This window comes from Ambystoma mexicanum, chromosome 9 (genome assembly GCF_040938575.1).
Source record: "Ambystoma mexicanum isolate Mex_15411 chromosome 9, UKY_AmexF1_1, whole genome shotgun sequence".
In the NCBI taxonomy this organism is placed as follows: domain Eukaryota; kingdom Metazoa; phylum Chordata; class Amphibia; order Caudata; family Ambystomatidae; genus Ambystoma; species Ambystoma mexicanum.
This window is the reverse complement of record NC_090931.1, coordinates 455,656,216-455,672,865: the sequence shown is the minus strand read 5'-3', so window position 1 is coordinate 455,672,865 and position 16,650 is coordinate 455,656,216. Positions and strand designations below refer to the sequence as shown.

General features: G+C 45.5%; 1 protein-coding gene across 4 annotated transcripts in view; it reads left to right on the top strand.

Moving 5' to 3' along the window:
• SH2B2 (SH2B adaptor protein 2) overlaps positions 1 to 16,650 on the top strand; it is an 880,732-nt gene that overhangs the window by 484,976 nt on the left and 379,106 nt on the right. For all 4 annotated transcript variants that reach the window (XM_069614985.1, XM_069614983.1, XM_069614984.1 and 1 more), the window contains exon 5: positions 3,110 to 3,204. In XM_069614985.1, coding sequence (XP_069471086.1) covers positions 3,110 to 3,204 — 95 coding nt within the window. The remainder of the gene's footprint in view (positions 1 to 3,109; positions 3,205 to 16,650) is intronic.

Genomic DNA, 16,650 nt, shown 5'->3' with positions numbered 1-16,650 from the left:
TACTGCAAATTCCGCATTATCAGTCAGGTCAACAAATAACAGTACGCAAAGCAATGCGTTTACTGGGCATGATGGCGTCATGCATTTACCTGGTCCCCCACGCGCGCCTGCGCATGCGTCCCATGCAGGAATGGTTGGCGAAACAGTGGTCTCAGGCAAGTGGTCAGTGGGACGATCTAGTGGTCGTTTCGCCAACACTGGTACAAAGCCTTCAATGGTGGACAAGAGAAAATCTCGCACAGGGGAAACCCTTTTACGATCCCGAAGTACAGGCAGTAGTCACTACAGATGCATGTCTGACGGGGTAGGGAGCTCACCATCTCCACCACACAGCTCAGGGTCTCTGGTCTCACTCAGTGGCCAAGAACCACATCAACCTGCTAGAGCTTCTGGCAGTATTCAGAGCGCTTCAGGCGTTCGAGCCCCACCTACTAAACCTATCAGTGCAAATCCGGACGGACAGCACTACAGCCATGTTCTACCTGAACAAGCAAGGAGGGACTCGCTCGCCAAATCTGTCCAAGCTTGCCCAGAAAATCTGGATATGGGCACTCAGACGGAACATCTTCCTGTCATCTCAACATGTTCCAGGGGAGCTCAATTCTCTAGCGGATGCTCTGAGCAGAGACTCCCTCCCAGAGGAACACGAATGGGTTCTTCACAGAGAGGTCGTAGAAGATCTCTTCTCTCAGTGGGGTTTCCCCACTATAGACTTATTCGCCACAAGCGAAAACAGACAATGCCCAGGATTTGCATCCAGGTTCCCCCAACCAGACTCCCAGGGGAACGCCCTGTGGATGAACTGGTCAGGGATGTTTGCGTACGCTTTTCCACCAACTCCTCTCATCAGGAAGGTGGTGAACAAGATGAACAGGGAGTCGATGATGCTCGTCCTAGTTGCTCCCATGTGGGCAAGACAACCGTGGTTCCCACACCTACGCAGGATGGCAGTGTGCGAGCCCATCAAACTTCCAGCCTGGTACAACCTACTGTCCCAGCACCAAGGTCAAACAGTGCACCAGCAACCCAACTCAATGAACCTGGAAGCATGGCTCCTGAGGTCATAGAGTTTGGACACCTCAATTTACCACAGAGGTGTATGGACATCCTAAAGGAATCTAGGAAACCAAACACAAGGCACTGTTACTTTGACAAGTGGAAGAGGTTTGTTATCTGGTGCCAGAGTAGACAAATCAACCCAGTTGATTGCACTCCTTCCACTATTGTTACATACATGCTCCACCTGCTAGATGCAGGATTGGTTTTTAACTCACTGAAAGTACACCTGGCATCCCTCTCGGCTTACACCACTTCCCATAGCAAGGTTTTGTGGTGGAAAGTACCAGTAGTTAAAGCCTTCATGGAAGGTGTAAAGAGACTTCACCCTCCTATTTCAAACCCACCACCAGGGTGGGACCTTAATGTGGTGCTAGCCAAGCTCATGGGCCCCCCTTTCGAACCCATGCATAGAAGCAGTCTCAAACACCTGACTTATAAAACGGCCTTCTTAGTAGCTATTACTTCTATAAGAAGGGTCAGTGAAATTCAGGCTCTGTCAGTGCAGGATCCCTTCTTTACTATCCATAAAGACAAACTGGTTTTACGCACACACCCTAGGTTCTCGCCTAAATTTATATCAAAATTCCATGTAAACCAGTCCATCGAGCTTCCGGCTTTCTTCCAGAACCCGCAAAGCTCGGCTGAGGTGAAACTAGACACCCTAGATGTGCGTAGGGCGGTCCTCTACTATGTAAATAAAACCAGACCGCTAAGAAACACAGATCAACTGTTTGTCTCCGTAGCTACAGGCAGAGAGGGGGATCGCGTCTCTAAAGGTGCCATCTCGAAGTGGATTATTAACTGTATCCAGCTGTGTTACTCACTCTCTGAAAAGACTCTGCCTTTTATGCCAAGGGCCCACTCTACTAGATGCATTGGGGCCACTCTGGCTTTCATTGCAAATGTACCCCTTGACACCATTTGCAAAGCAGCTACTTGGAGCTCTATTCACACTTTTACTCAGCATTACTGCATTGACACCCATTCCAAGGCAGATACACAAGTGGGACAAGTGGTTCTAAGACACTTATTTGCTCATGACCCTTCTCACATCCCACCTCCTTCTTCTGGTACTGCTCGCTAATCTATGCACAGCATGTGATCTAAGCAGATTCCACAAGCCTCAGAAGGGATACATTACTCACCGTAATCGTATTTCTGATGCTTGTATCTGCTTAGATTCACATGCGACCCACCCTTCCTCCCCTCCGAGAGAAGGCGCATGATTGCTTGTAGTCTTACCTTTCTGTCTATCTGCTTAGATTATCTGTACTCACGCTACTCCTCATGCTACCTCATGTCAGAAAAAATACAATCTGAGGATCTTAGACGCGTGAGGGATCTTGGGTAAAGTGGACGTCACACTAGGGATAGTATTACTGGCACGCCCTGTGTCGACGCCCATTTTCGAGTTTCGAAAAACAAACTGTAATACTCCGCAGCTTCCACTAGATGTCGGCCTATGCACAGCATGTGAATCTAAGCAGATACAAGCATCAGAAATTCGATTACGGTGAGTAATGTATCCCATATATGATATATAGTGGTTGGGGGTGGGGTAAAAGTATGATTTTTTTTTTTTATTTTTAAAGGTAGGTTTGAGGGGAGGACCCCCCCCCATAAAAAAACAGGAAAAAAAGTGTTCTTTTTTTTAATTATATTTTTAGGCGTTTTTGGTTAGTTAAAAATGTATTTGTTGTTTTGTGGTTTGTTAAAATGTTGCGTGATGCTATGATACCCTTTGCTTGACATGCCAGGCTGTCTTAGAACAATTGAAGAAATCATTCAGAACCTTTTCATGTGCCGTCTCTATATCTGTGGGTATCTTTGTGGTAATATACTAACTGCTGGACGTGCCTCCTAAATGTGTATGTTTAGGTTAATTTTACAGTAGCCTTTGGCTTGCTTCCTTTATGTTTCTAGTCATATTTTGGGGAATGTTTTGGTAGCTTTTCACCAATATTCTTGTGCTTGTGTGAGTGTATTTGATGTAATACTGTGATAATTATTCTGTGTGATTTCTGTACATGTCTCTTCCATTTCTTTGCAGAGATAGTGGAGATGACATCGAACTTGCAACTTGTGAACCAGGTCCCTGTTTGCCAGGAGCGATATCCTCATGTAGCTGTGAATTTCTGGCTGATGGTAAGAAGACCTGACTATTACAGAAGGAAATTAAGGTCCCTTTCAACACCTGCTCCCGCTGGAAGGCATTCTTGCTTTCTGTGAAGAATATCTAGTCTATGGCTGTTCAATAAAAAGGTCAAATCATTGCTGTGATGATAATCTATCTGGAATCCTTGTTATTTCATTATTTGGCGTATCTTAAATAGAAACAAATGTTGCTTTAAAATTGTCAAGTAGGTTAGTTTATAGTAGGCAGTTTCAATTATGGATAATGTAAAGGTTCGTGCTCAGATCACTTTTGCATGCAATAACCTGTTGTTTCTTTCCAATGGAACATGATACTCCATTGCTTCATGGAGCCTTCGTTGTGTTGGGAAAGCTGTTGCAAGATGCTGTTATTCCTAGGAGCAGAGCTGAAACATGTCCTTTCATGGCTTATATATGTAGTCATTTATTAGAGTGCTTAGAAAGGTGCTTGTTTGCTTGCAGCATCGCGTAAGAAAGTGTACATGTAGTTTGAGGAGTATGGCAGACAAAGACAGTGTTTATGGATTCCCTTGTAGTAGCATTGTCGATGGATTTAGCGGAACACCATTGGATGATCAATCAATCATTTGTATAGCCCGTTCTTCACCATTGGCATTGAAGCCCTTAAAGGGGAAACGAGTTCCACAGTTTGGGACCCACAACGGAAAATCCCTGCCGCCACATCATTCAAGACGATAGTTAGGGACCTTCAATAAACAGAAAGAGTCAGACAGCAAGAGCAATAGGAGCCAATTCTTTTCTGCAAAACTAAACAGCCTTTGCCTTGATGAGCGCAGTAGATTATGCAAAGAGAATTAAACTGGATGCAAGGTCAGGTGGACTGCAGCATTTTGTAGCCCTGTAACCGATCAAGTAGGTTTGCTGTTTGGACAAGCAGCACCGCATTGCAAGTGTCAAGGCTGCCATTTATCATGGCAACAATGACCGAGGCATGGAAGCAAGAAGGGATGTAGGGTAGTTTTAATTTAAAAAAGCAGCACTACAGAGAGAACTAACCTGGGTCTCCAAAGAAAGGGAGCCGGCGATCTTTACCCCAAGATTTGTCACTACTTTGGAAGGAACAGTTAAGGGCCCCAGGTCAGATGGCCAATAATCCCTGGTCCAAGTTAAAGAGGACGAAAGAGGCCCCACCAGTAGGACTTCAGTTTTGTCGCCATTTAACTTCAGCCAATTTGAACCCATTCAATGGCTCACTGCTTCGAGACAGAACTTCAGATGATTGGCGGTACCATCACACTCCAGATCAAGCCAAAATAAGATCTGAGTGTTGTCCGCATTAAACAAGAAAACGAAAACCAAGTGAGCAAATTAGGTGGGCCAGTGACTGAACATAAACATTAAAAAGAAGAGGGCAAAGTGCAGAACCCTGTGGGACCCCTCAGGACACTATTACGGAGTATGATCGAAAATAAGATAAACAGATTGTTTACAGGGTTCCAGAAAACCTTCAAGGACTCGACCAGTGATGCCAGTATTTTGTAGTCTAGTCAACAAGATGGTGTGGTCAATAGTATCAAAGGCGGCAGATAGGTCTAATAAAATAAGACCTGCTACACCGCCTTGATCTCTGATCCTAGTTAAATCATCTAGCACAAAATCTCCACTGGTTCTGTGCCCATTAGGGGGTGAAAACCAAGCTGAAAAGTATCTAGTACCTGGTTGTCTTCCAGAAAGGCCCCAAGTTGAGGACTCACCACAGCTTCTGGCAGTTTCATTTAAAAGGGATGTAAAGAAATGGGGCGATTATTAAACAGCAATTACGCGTCCAGAGATTGCTTTTTTAAGTAAAGGAATAACCAGAGCACGTTTTAGAATCCTAGGGATAGCGCCATGCATGAGAGATGAATTTAAAGCTTTGACAAGAATTTCATATGTGTCCTGCACTATCAATTTAAAGTGAGAGAGACGAATCTCATCTAAACAAGAAGCCGATTTTAGCTAGCTTACAATGCTGACCGCTTCTGCAGCGCTAATAAACTGCAAGAAGTCAAACCTGATTAACAAAGAACTGACCTCAGCGTCAGACGGAGGCAGTGAAAAAATGCTAGCAGGGCAGCTTAGAATACTGATATTGTTTCCGATAGTCTTGATCATATTTTAAAAAAATAACTATATGGGTCATCACACATTGTTTGGGAGGCTATCCCGATGGACACTAGGCTGGGAGCAAGGAGATCTTTCACATTCTGAAACAACTGTTTCTGGGTGTTTGCAGCTGATTGAATGTCAGCCCCGAAATAAGACTGTTTGGCTGCCTTAAGAGCTTTATGATAAGAGGCTAGTTCCCTCCTAAAACATGATTTTAACTCGGGATCCAGATCCAGACTTGCTCACCATTTACACTTGTGCTGTTTGGGCAACTCAATATGGTTAGCTGGTCATTATCATGCTGTGGGTTCATAGGGATGGCTCTAACCATCAGTCCAACCGTACCCTTTTACCAATAGACAAACTGGCATAAGCCTCCATTTGGGAATACAACCTTGATACTCCGGATCCTCTCCCGTCCCTCCAGTCTCTCTACCCTGATTTGTGCATAGCCATGAAACCTCCTTTTTGAAGGCACAACCATAACTTGGTCTGTGCAAATCGGACATTACTCCACTTATTGATGCACAGTCGTACCCATGACCTTGGAACTCTATCCATGATCCTAGCTAATGGATACAGGCATGACCTGTGCCACAAAGCCATGAACCTTCCTGCAATAGACGACACGTATGGCCACACCCTGGGATAAGATGGCTGAAACCTCCCTGGGGAATCTATGAATCTAACCATGAGATCCCCTCCCTCCCCCCAGGGATCACCATTACACTCTTAGGGGCAGGCAGCCCTGACCCCTGCCCTTTAGATGGATTGCACAACCTAGCCCACTGTTCAACATCGATAACCATGCGCATGGGGCGCAGCCATGACTCGCCATCTGGAAAGGATGGCAACAGTTATGACTTTGATGAAATCTTGCTAACCTGTCCTCGCTGCATACAAGCATAGACTGGCTGACGAATTCCTAAATGGAAACACTTGAGAGTGGCTTTCTTCAACCTGCACAAATATTTCCACTATTTCCAGCAATTAGTGCACCACAGGAAGCCAAGCCAGCGTCACTCTCCCTACATATCTAGAAAAGAGGAAGGTCTTTTTTTTTAGAATATACTGGCTGACTCTGTTGGACCTCTGTACAGTGTGCCTATCAATGTCTACTCCTGGGAGTCCCCTTTGCCCTCCGCCTCACATCTCCTCTACGCCCCCCTGCTGCTTCTCAGCAGCTTGAATCCATAGGACTGCAAGCCTAGGGCATGCCTTGAATGGGTTTTCGTCCAGCCTCCCTGCCCTTGTCCATCTCATTTGCGAAACTGCATGTTGTGGTACCCACACAGGTTGCTGATACAAATGTCTGCCAATCCTAGCATTAGGAGCAGTGCCGTGTGCACCTTTCCATCTGCCTGAAGCACCGCAAAGCACCTTTACCTCTGCATGTGGGGTGCCATACCAAGCAACACAAACAAGCACAGGAATTCCTGGGCTCTAATGGGCGTCTGTTCCACAATAATATGGCATCCAAGACTAGTGAAAGTAAAAATTTGAAGACATTTCAATACTTTTGGGTATTCCTTATTCCCATGCTGAAGAATTCATTTTTGTATTCTTACTAGATGAGTTCATGTCCACAGAAGTCCAATGTTTAGCCAGCCTTAATTATGTAGTGCTCTACTTAACCTTTGTGCCTCAGATGAATTAAAACTATTTATTTGAATGTAAATAGGCTCTACTCAAAGTAAGCCGTCCAGAGCCTCAGATTGGGAGAACATCCGTTTTGTCTCACATAGCAGAATGTGTTCTTATTTTGAGCAATAGCCAATACACTAACAATTAGTTTTTGACCTGCAGATGCCATTGGAAAGAGATGGAGGTTGATTTGCATAATTTATGCTGATATCCCTATAAATGGGTACAAATTCAGTAAAAATAGTCATGATAGTCAATGCTCATCCAAGTCCCTCCGGACAGGTTCATAAGGCTAGTCTCCAAGAGCATGCTTGTTTCTCATCTTTTGGAGTACAGTAGTTTTAGAGGAACACCCTATATTTTACAGGCCCCTTTCGTTGGAACTCCCTTTTTACCCTCTGCGGATGATACCAAATATTAAAGCTCAAAGTAACAGTGGAAACCCACCTGTTCCTCTTGGCATTTAAACCTGAAGTATTTGACCTCCTCATTGTGTTTTAGATTCTTTTTAAATGCTATAAGTGGCCTTTCAGAATTGTTATCACTTTTATAAAACCCACAAAATATAATTTCACTAAAGGTGTTCTAATATTGTGTAACCAAGAGAGAATAAAAACAAACACCCAGTCATCACACCAGCCTTAACTGCTCCACGTGGCCAGTGGCAAAGACAAATGAAAAAAAGGCCACTGGAAAATGTCACTTCTGTATGGGCTCGTGCATGGGCTCCCAGCTAAGATAACCTGATACAGTTGGTGCACCGAGTGTGGTGAAGCAGCAGTTTAGATGGGCACGTAGCTTCTCTCTCTCCATATTTCCTCAACCAGAAACATCCACAGTGGACCATGAGGAGTCCAAGAAGATAGGCGTTATTTGTTTGGTTTATTTTAGAGGATTTTAACACAAATACAAAAACCTATTCTTAATGATCTGTGTCCCGTTGTGGGTATCCTAAACAAAACCGAGCCCAATGGTGGCCAACAAAAAGTCAATACCTAAGCTTATCATGTCCTGTAAAGGTCCAGCTCTAATCTATAACAAAGGCACACGTTGTTTTGTCTATTATAAGTGTTTAGATGAGTAAGCCCAGTACCCAGGTTTCTCCTTGTGTCTGGTTTTTTTCAAAACGTTATTTATTCATTCACAATCACAGTTTACATAACATTGCAGACTTTGTTGCTCCTATGAGTCTCACAAGCTAATTTCCTATTTTCGGTATAACCATGTTCCAAGTGGGCGTTGTGATTGTGGATTTTACGTGATTCAGTCCATTTTTAAACGACGACTCTTTCAAACATTTCGAACACACTCTCCCTCCCTAACCCCAACAGGTATAGTTCAGATTTAATATCCCAGATGTAGTTATTCCTTCAGCATCTTTGCACAGTTCTAGTTTCCTCTGTCCCATTTCATAGCCGTCAGATCTGTAGAGTTCTCAGTAGTGTTGGTCTATAGTACTGACCTTCCCTCTACTTTAGATACTTCAAAAAGGGATTCCACACTGCCAGAAACGTCTGGTACCAGCCTTCTTTTAGAGCCCCTACTTTCTCCATGGCCATTACTCCCCAGATTTTGACCCACCAGCACGCTAGTATGGGACCTTCCACGCTTTTCCACCCTTGTGCTAAGGTCGTCTTGCTGCCATTAGTAAGTGAGTAATGAGGGCGGTGTTGTTACCAGATTCTGCGTAAGACTCTTCCACCTCTACCCCTAGCAGCAATACCTTTGGTGTGTTTGGCAGTTGCATCCCTGTAATCTCTTATGTCCCATGTCCTCCTTCCAATATATAGTGGCTTTGGGGCATGACCATCACATATGATATAAATCTCCTTTGCCACTGCATTGTCTCCAACATATAAGGGAGTAGTTAGGATTCATTTTGTATAGCCAGTAGGGGGACATATACCATCTGTAACATATTTTATATACTGTTACCTTAATGGCTGTACTTTTAGATGTCTTTTGCGCCCTCCTCCAGTTCTGCCCCCACTCCTCCTCTGTAACAGGTGTACCCAGGTCCTTTTCCCAGTAGTCCTTGTATGCAAGTTTATCCTCCCCTTTTGCTTTATCCAACAGCCTATACAGCTTCGATATTGCCCTTGTCATCCCACCCTCCTGCAGCATCAGTTCCATCCCTATCGGGGGTCTCGTGCCCGGGTCCCTGACCTCTTTCTGGGATACCCAGTGCCTGATCTGTATATATTTATATCTCTCATTTTCCGGAAGGCCACATTTCTGTTTGCATTCTTCGAAAAGTAGGGTCTGTCCCTGCGACCAGTTGTCCCAAAACCTCTTCTGCTTGCCCGTTGCAAAGTCTGCATTGTGTGCCATTGGGGGTGAAGGGTCCTAATCCCAGTGTGATTTTCTGCCTTCTAAAAGCTCAATCCCATCCCTTAAGTGATACTTTGGTGGCCTCTAGTATTTGTCCCTCTACCTCTGTGGTCTTTGCTCTCGGAGCGTGTAGCGTTCCCAGGGAAATGGATGTTACCCCTTGTTCGATCCCCATCCAGCTTTTTAATCTGCCCTGTCCCACCCAATCCATCATTGGTGCTATTTGTGCTGCCAGGATATACCTCTCAATGTCCGGGACCCCCAATCCAGCAGTGGTGGCCTCGTCAACACATTCCTTTGTATTGTGGCCTTTTTCCCATGCCATACAAAGGTAGTTATTTCTTTCTGTAAAGCCTTTCACATCTTGGGGGGGGGGGGGGGTTCTCCACCGGGAGTGATCCCGCCACGTATAACAATCGGGGCAGCAGTGTCATTTTAATTGCTGCGATACGCGCAAACCAAGAGTTCCTGGGTGTCCCACGTATGCAAGTTTTCCTTCAGTTGTTTCCATAGGGGTGGTATATTTGCCCCATACAGCCCTTTGTAATCCTTTAACTGTATCCCCAGGTATTCTATCGCCCCACTTTCCCATATCAGGAGGTATATTGCACTCAGTTTATCGATCGCCCCCTTCTCTTCAGTTATGTTTATTGCCTTGGATTTATTATAATTTATGGTAAATCCCGAGATCATGGTGAATTACTGTAACCTCCCTGTTACTTTAGGTAGTTTATTCGTAGTGTTTTTTAGAAAGAGCAGAATGTCATCGGTATACAGTGCAATCTTGTGTGTCTCCTTAGCACAGTCCACACTCATCATCCCTTGGTCCTATTATCTCCGCTATAGGTTCCATTGCCATATCGAATATTAGGGGGGAAAGTGGACATCCCTGGTGTGTGCCTCTACACATTTTGTAGATGAGGTTCTCCCGTTGATCCTGAAGGTCGTAGTTCGCACTTGAATGTTCACTAGTACCATCCTAATGAAGACGGGTCCACAGCCAAATTTCTCCGGAACCAGTCTCGGGTATTGCCAATCTAAGCTATCAAAGGCCCGCCTCAAGTCTAATGCTGCTATGGAGAACCTCTGCCCCGTTCTGGTTCCCAGGTCTATTACATCCACTGCACGCCTTATGTTGTCTTGCATATGCCTCCTTGTTATAAAGCCTGCTTGGTCCCCATGGATTATCCCAGGCAATACCTTTGTTAATCTTGCTGCCAGGATTTTAACATATAGTTTAGCTTCACTATTTAGCAATGATCGGTAGCTAGTAAAGTTCACCCGGTTTATGTATTAGCACTGTGACTGATCTTCCAATGTCATCTGTGACCTTACCGCTTCCTCTTATGAGATTAAAGAGCTTTGTTTATGGACCTAATAATTGGTTTTGGAATGTCTTATAGTATCCATTTCCGAGCCCGTCCGGGCCCGGTGTCTTGTTAGGGGGGTAGCGTTGTTATCACGTCACTTATTTCCTGCGCTGTTATGGGACCCTTAATATCACATTATCCTCCTTAGTAATCTGGGGTAGATTAAGTTTTGACATGTACTTGGCTTGGGAGTGTGGGTCCAGGTCTTCTTGTTTCAGCAGACCCTGATGAAATCACTCCATTATTTCCAATCTCCCCTCCACATGGTTCCCGTCTTTCGTTTTTAAGTTGAGCAATCTAGTTTCAGGATTTTTGTTTTCTTAACTTGGCGGCCAAGAATCTATTGCCCCCCCCCCCCCCCCGCACCCTCTGAGTGTAATATGTCGGTTTAATATTTAATAGTGTCTGTGCAGTGCGGTACGCCATGTGCGTTTCTAACTGGGTTCTCACTTTAGAGTGCTCAGTGATTTTTGCGTTTGCCTGTTTTTTTGTTGCGTTTCCGCCTCCTGTAGCTCTGACTCAAGTTTCTTTCTGATCAGCCCACTTTCCCTCATGTATGCTGTGGTCTGCGATATGAGTCCCCCCCAACCCCGCAAAACTACCACGTTTCCCACGTGCCAAATTGTTCTCCAGTCTGTTTCTCCATTATCATTATCTGTAAAATAGTTATTTATTACCTTCTCCATATGCCCCCTCAGAGCTATGTCCCTCAATATCATTTTGTTCGGTCTCCAGTTCTTAGGTGTTTCAATCATATCTTTTGCCATCTCGATTTGAACTATCACTGGAGCGTTGTCGGAGAGATATTTAACTCCTATCTGTACCTTTTCCACCTGGTGAAACAATGTGGCAGAGACTAGTAACATATAAATTCTCGAGTACCCTCTATGTACTGGCGAGTAATGGGTGAATTCCCTTTCTTGCTCATGGAGGAATCTCCATGTTTCTATTACACCCAAATCCCTAAAAAGTTTCCCCAGCGCTTGCCTGTTTCTCCCGTCCGCAGTAGTGGGTGGCAATGTTTTGTCCTCGGCTGGGTCCATCAAACAATTAAAATCTGCAACAATCACTATCTGACCTTCACACCAACGCCACAGTATATGCCGTATCTCCACGAGGTAAAGATCCTGTTTCTCATTGGGGGCATATATTGCAACCAATGTGTACAACTGTCCCTCCAGCATGCGTTTGAGGACCAGCTATATGCCTGCCTTATCCCTATATAGGGATTGTTTTTTGAAAACTCACGTTGGCGCTCAGTAGTATTGCCACGCCTCTGGTCTTTTTCCCGCTTGTAGCATAATACTGTCTAGGGAATGCCTTCTAGGTCATCCTCCTTTCATCTGCGGGGAGTAGGTGTGTCTCTTGCAAAAAGACTATGCCTGCAGGTCTCTTAGTCTCGCCAGTATAGAAAGCCGTTTTGTAGGCAAATTTAAAGCCCTGTACATTTAGGGTTACAATGTTCAGTTCAGCCATACCCTTTACATCTGGGATTCTCTGAATATCCACTTTGCCTCCTCCCCATTGGTCTCCCAAACCATACCTTGATCCTGCCCCATATCTCTGAACTTCGTCTAATCCCACTATGCCCCCAGTCCCCTCCCTTATTCCCTTCACCTCGAACCAAGGTTCTCTAGAACCTCCCCCAGACCCTTCCAGGGTGTTGGGTCCCGTACGTCCTCCATCTTCCCCTAAGACAGGATATTTCCATACCCGGAGTTAGATTCCAATGTGTCCCCCACACCCCCCTCTTCCGTCCCCGCCCGGGCACTCTTCTGCCATCTCACACTTAACCCTACACCCTAGTTTCTCCCTTCTTTCGGCCCCAACAGTGGGATGTAATTATATAATCATGTCTTACGTTTGTTTCTTCTCCCGGATCTCATTTCAACAGAGGGCCTGTTAGTGAGACGCCTTTCCCCCCATCTCTTCTTCCATTCGGTCGACCATTCCCACGGTCTGGCCCGTCTAGTTTTTGGTTTTGTTTCGGACCTCTGTCTGTTTGGAATTCATCTTCCTCAATCTGCCGCAGGGTCAGCCCTTCCTCACACGTAGTGATCTGCTATTGTCTGCCCTCCCAGGTGAACAGCAGACCAAAGGGAAATGTCTATTTGTAGGTAATCTGTTTTGCGATTAGTGCTCTTGTGACCAGCTGCATCATTCTTCGTTTGAGTGTGGATAATGCCAGGTCCTGATGTAGTTGGACCTGCGTTCCATTGACCGAGACCACTTGTTGCATTCTTGCTGCTCACAGTATCTCCTCCTTCATGGTATAGGACGTCATAGCTAGTAAAATGTCTCTGGGTCTTGCTCTGGATCCCCTCTCTTCGGTCCTACTCGGTGCACTCTGTCAATTAGTATATCCTCTGGTTGCATGCCAGTCAGTAGGCTGCTGAAGCAGTGCTACATTGTTTCCTTCAGGTCCTTATCCGTAATTGTCCAGGCCTTTGACCCTTATGTTAGATCTACGGGATGTATTCTTGAGGTCCTCTGCCTGGATTCTCTCAATGATCTCCTTGTCCAGGTGTTCAGAGTCCGTTGTTACGCCGTTTCTGGGCTCCTGACGTAATTGACCTCCTGTGTTTATTAGCTGTGGTCCCAGGTCGATTCTTTTATCAGAATCCCCCTCTGTCCCTCGTCGGGGTGCTATTGAGCTGCTTACTTCCAGATTGGTTCTGTACCAATGGGACTCTTTTGCTTCTGGTCTTAATACCAGTGTGTGGGAGACCTGGCTTGGGCTTGTGTGGTTTCCTTCACAACATACGCTCTGCGTTGTGTGGTAGCTTAGGGCTCAGTCTTCTTTGCCTCACTCAGTTCTTGGCTTTAATGTACAACGTTCCGGGTTTCTCTCCCTCTATTTGTCTTCATGCCTTTCCTTATGCTGTTTTGCTCCTTATGTAAAGCCCCCTGGGCCCTTGGCGTATAACGGTGCTGCAGGGTTCTCCCAGTTTGTTCCTGTTATGTTTTCTACGCGTTATAACACGTGTTCCTTTTGCTAACAGTCTGCCTCCAGGGGCAGCGGGTGATTCAGAGATCGTATCTATGAACGCTGCCTGGCTCCTCAGTGTGCGCTCAACGCAGAGCTTCACCTGCCCATTAGCTGGCTGCGTGCACAGCTGGAGCCAGTGACTCTCTCCCTCTGTGCTGCGTCTACCGATCGGGGGACTACGTCTTCCGTATGCTTGTGCCTTACTTGGGGCGGGCTGGAGCCCAATGTCGCTTTCTCTCCTCTGCTCCTGGTGTTGCCGTGACCGTGTTGGGGCACTTCACCCACCTCCTACGCTCTGGCTCCCTCCGTGTTACGCGGGCGGATCTTCGTTTCCGATCACCCGTGTTGCTGCTGCCTTATCTCGTGCTTTCCGCTCCGCATTTGCTGCAAGTCTCTCCACGGGAAATGTTATATTTGGGGGTTGTTAAGCTGTCGGGTGGTGATGTCCCAGACTGTTTGTCACCAGAACGGTGCTTCTCCCACGAGCGGGCGCGGTATCTCTCGTTTGTTTCCACGGCCTGGTGTTCCACACGGGTCTCCCTGCAGTGGCTCCACCGAGTGGACGGCTGGATGGAGATTCGCGGCCGCGGCCGTTCGCACCGCCGCTTCAAACTCAGTGTAGTACAACTTCTAGGGGTCAGGGATAGCTAGAAACTCCAGTCTTTCACTTATGTCACCTTTATTTACCCGCCCGGACAGAGCACAGGAGTTGTGCACCCTCACGGAACGGCGGCCATCTTGGAATGCCTTGTGTCTGTTTATTCATGCGTTTTCAATCATGAGGTGGTTGGGGGGGCCTTGTCCCCAATTAGCTCCATGTACTCAATTTTAAAGTGGTATTGTGCCTTTCACCCTATAGTTTGGGGTATTTGCTCCCCCGTGGGAAATTTAAAGTTGAGCTATCTCCCCACCAAGCTACAGGTTTTATATCTAGGTAAGTACCCCCCAGCCCCTCACTTGATGGTCCTTGCCAGGAAGCCGCTTTCATCCTCCTGCCACGGGTCATACTTCATTCCCTGCCCTCTCTTCCCCTAAGGGTTTGACGGTGGAAAGCCTGAGGCTTCAGGCTCTTCTGTCTCCCTCCGAGGAGTCCAAAGATTCTTTGGTGGACCTAAGCAGCAATTTCATCCCTAGCACTTCACTCTTCATTGGGGCCAAGTGTTTCTACCAAACTCTGCACAGTCTCTCACTACAAGGCCTCCAAACATCCACAGCCTAGTGCAGGTAGTGGTCGCCTCTTTTGTCAAAGGAGCTTTGAAGAGCGCATCTGCTTCCTCTGGGTCTGTGACAACTATGGATTTTTCTCAGCATCTTCAAATACCTATGGGACCGTCTCACTTGGGATTGGTTCCTTCACATTTACCTGTCTCATACACTTGGATTGGTTAGCCCTTCTAAGTTTCTTAAATTCATCCATTATACAAAGGGTTTTCTGAGATTGGTTTATTCTGAAGCTAGGCGCTGTACCGTCTATCATGTGCCTAATGCCACAGTGCAAGACTTTTTAAGCATCCAACATAGTCCGCTCAATCTTGGAATCAGGAGCACATAGTGTTGAAGCTCTGCAGCGTTCTGCGGTTGCCAGATGACTGCCAGCAAATGAGTATGGCTTTTCCATCCAGCTCTGAGGTAAGCGAGTAGCTTGTTCTCTGCAGCTTTGACTTTCCCTGATGCACGATTGTGCTGATGGATGAACAGTCTACCAGCGTATCGGCACCACAGTTTCATTGTCGGAGTACCAACGCCTATTGAGGAACTTGCTCTTTACATAAGGCTTCTTGTCTCTGCTCCATCCGCGCTCTGGCGTTACTTTGAGTGGTGATGGGATCGCCCACATCCTCTGGATCTCTGTGTTTTCACCCGGAGCTGTTCCAACTCACCACAACTGTCAAGAAAGTGTGTCATAAGAGAGGTGGCAGGGGTTGCGTGTAGTGGGCGGTGTTGTAAATAGTTATTAGAATGTTCAAGTGGAATTATAATATGTCATTGCTCTGTGGGATGGAATGTTGTAAGTGGTTTTGGAACTTGGAAGGCAGTTGGGTTTGGATTATTAAATGAGACAGTTCAGTTTATGAGTCTCTGATCATTCATGAAATAATAATTATAATATAAAAGATTATAACAATTTGGCGACGATTGCAAAATTAGGTACAGAACTGGAACAATATCCCGTCATTCCTAGAAATGACCTCACTTCACTTACATTTTTCGGTGGCTGTAGATCAAGAATAGTATTTACTTTACTCATAACTGCTCTTATCCCTTTTTCAGAGAACCTATGTCCAAAAAACTGCAGACTCTTCTTGTTCAAATCACATTTAGATCCATTTAAAGTCAATCCACTATCTTGCAGTGCCTTGCACACTCATTCCAGTGCCTCATAGTGTTCTCTCTGAGTAGTACCATATACTAATATGTCATCACTATAGTTAAATTAATTTTTCACAGGAGCAATGACTTTCCTAATTGCCACTTGAAAAATGTCCGCTGCTGATGATATTCCAAAGCTTAGTCTTTTGTATCTGTACAAACCTTCATGGGTTGCAAATGTGGTTATATACCTGGACTCTGGGACAATCTCTAGTTGGTGATGTCCTTGATTTAAATCAAGTTTTGTAAATCTCGTTGCTCGATTTAATCTTATAATCTTATCTTCGATACTAGGTCCCGGGTGTCTTTCTCGCTGTATTGCCACATTGGGAATCCTCATATCCACACACAAGCGAATACGACCATAAGATTTTGGAACCACTACTAGTGGTGACACCCATGGTGTGGGACCACCTTCCACTTTTTCAATTATGTCATTGTTGACCAATTGTCTTAATTCTTCAGACACTTTCTCATGGAGGTGAAATAATATTTTTCTTGGATGTTGTGGCGTTGGATGAATGGTTGAGTCAATGTGAAGATGTATGGCATCTCCTTTCAACTCTCCTACACCTTCAAATAATCCAGGAAATCTCCTCTTAATTACTCCCATGTCCATCTCAG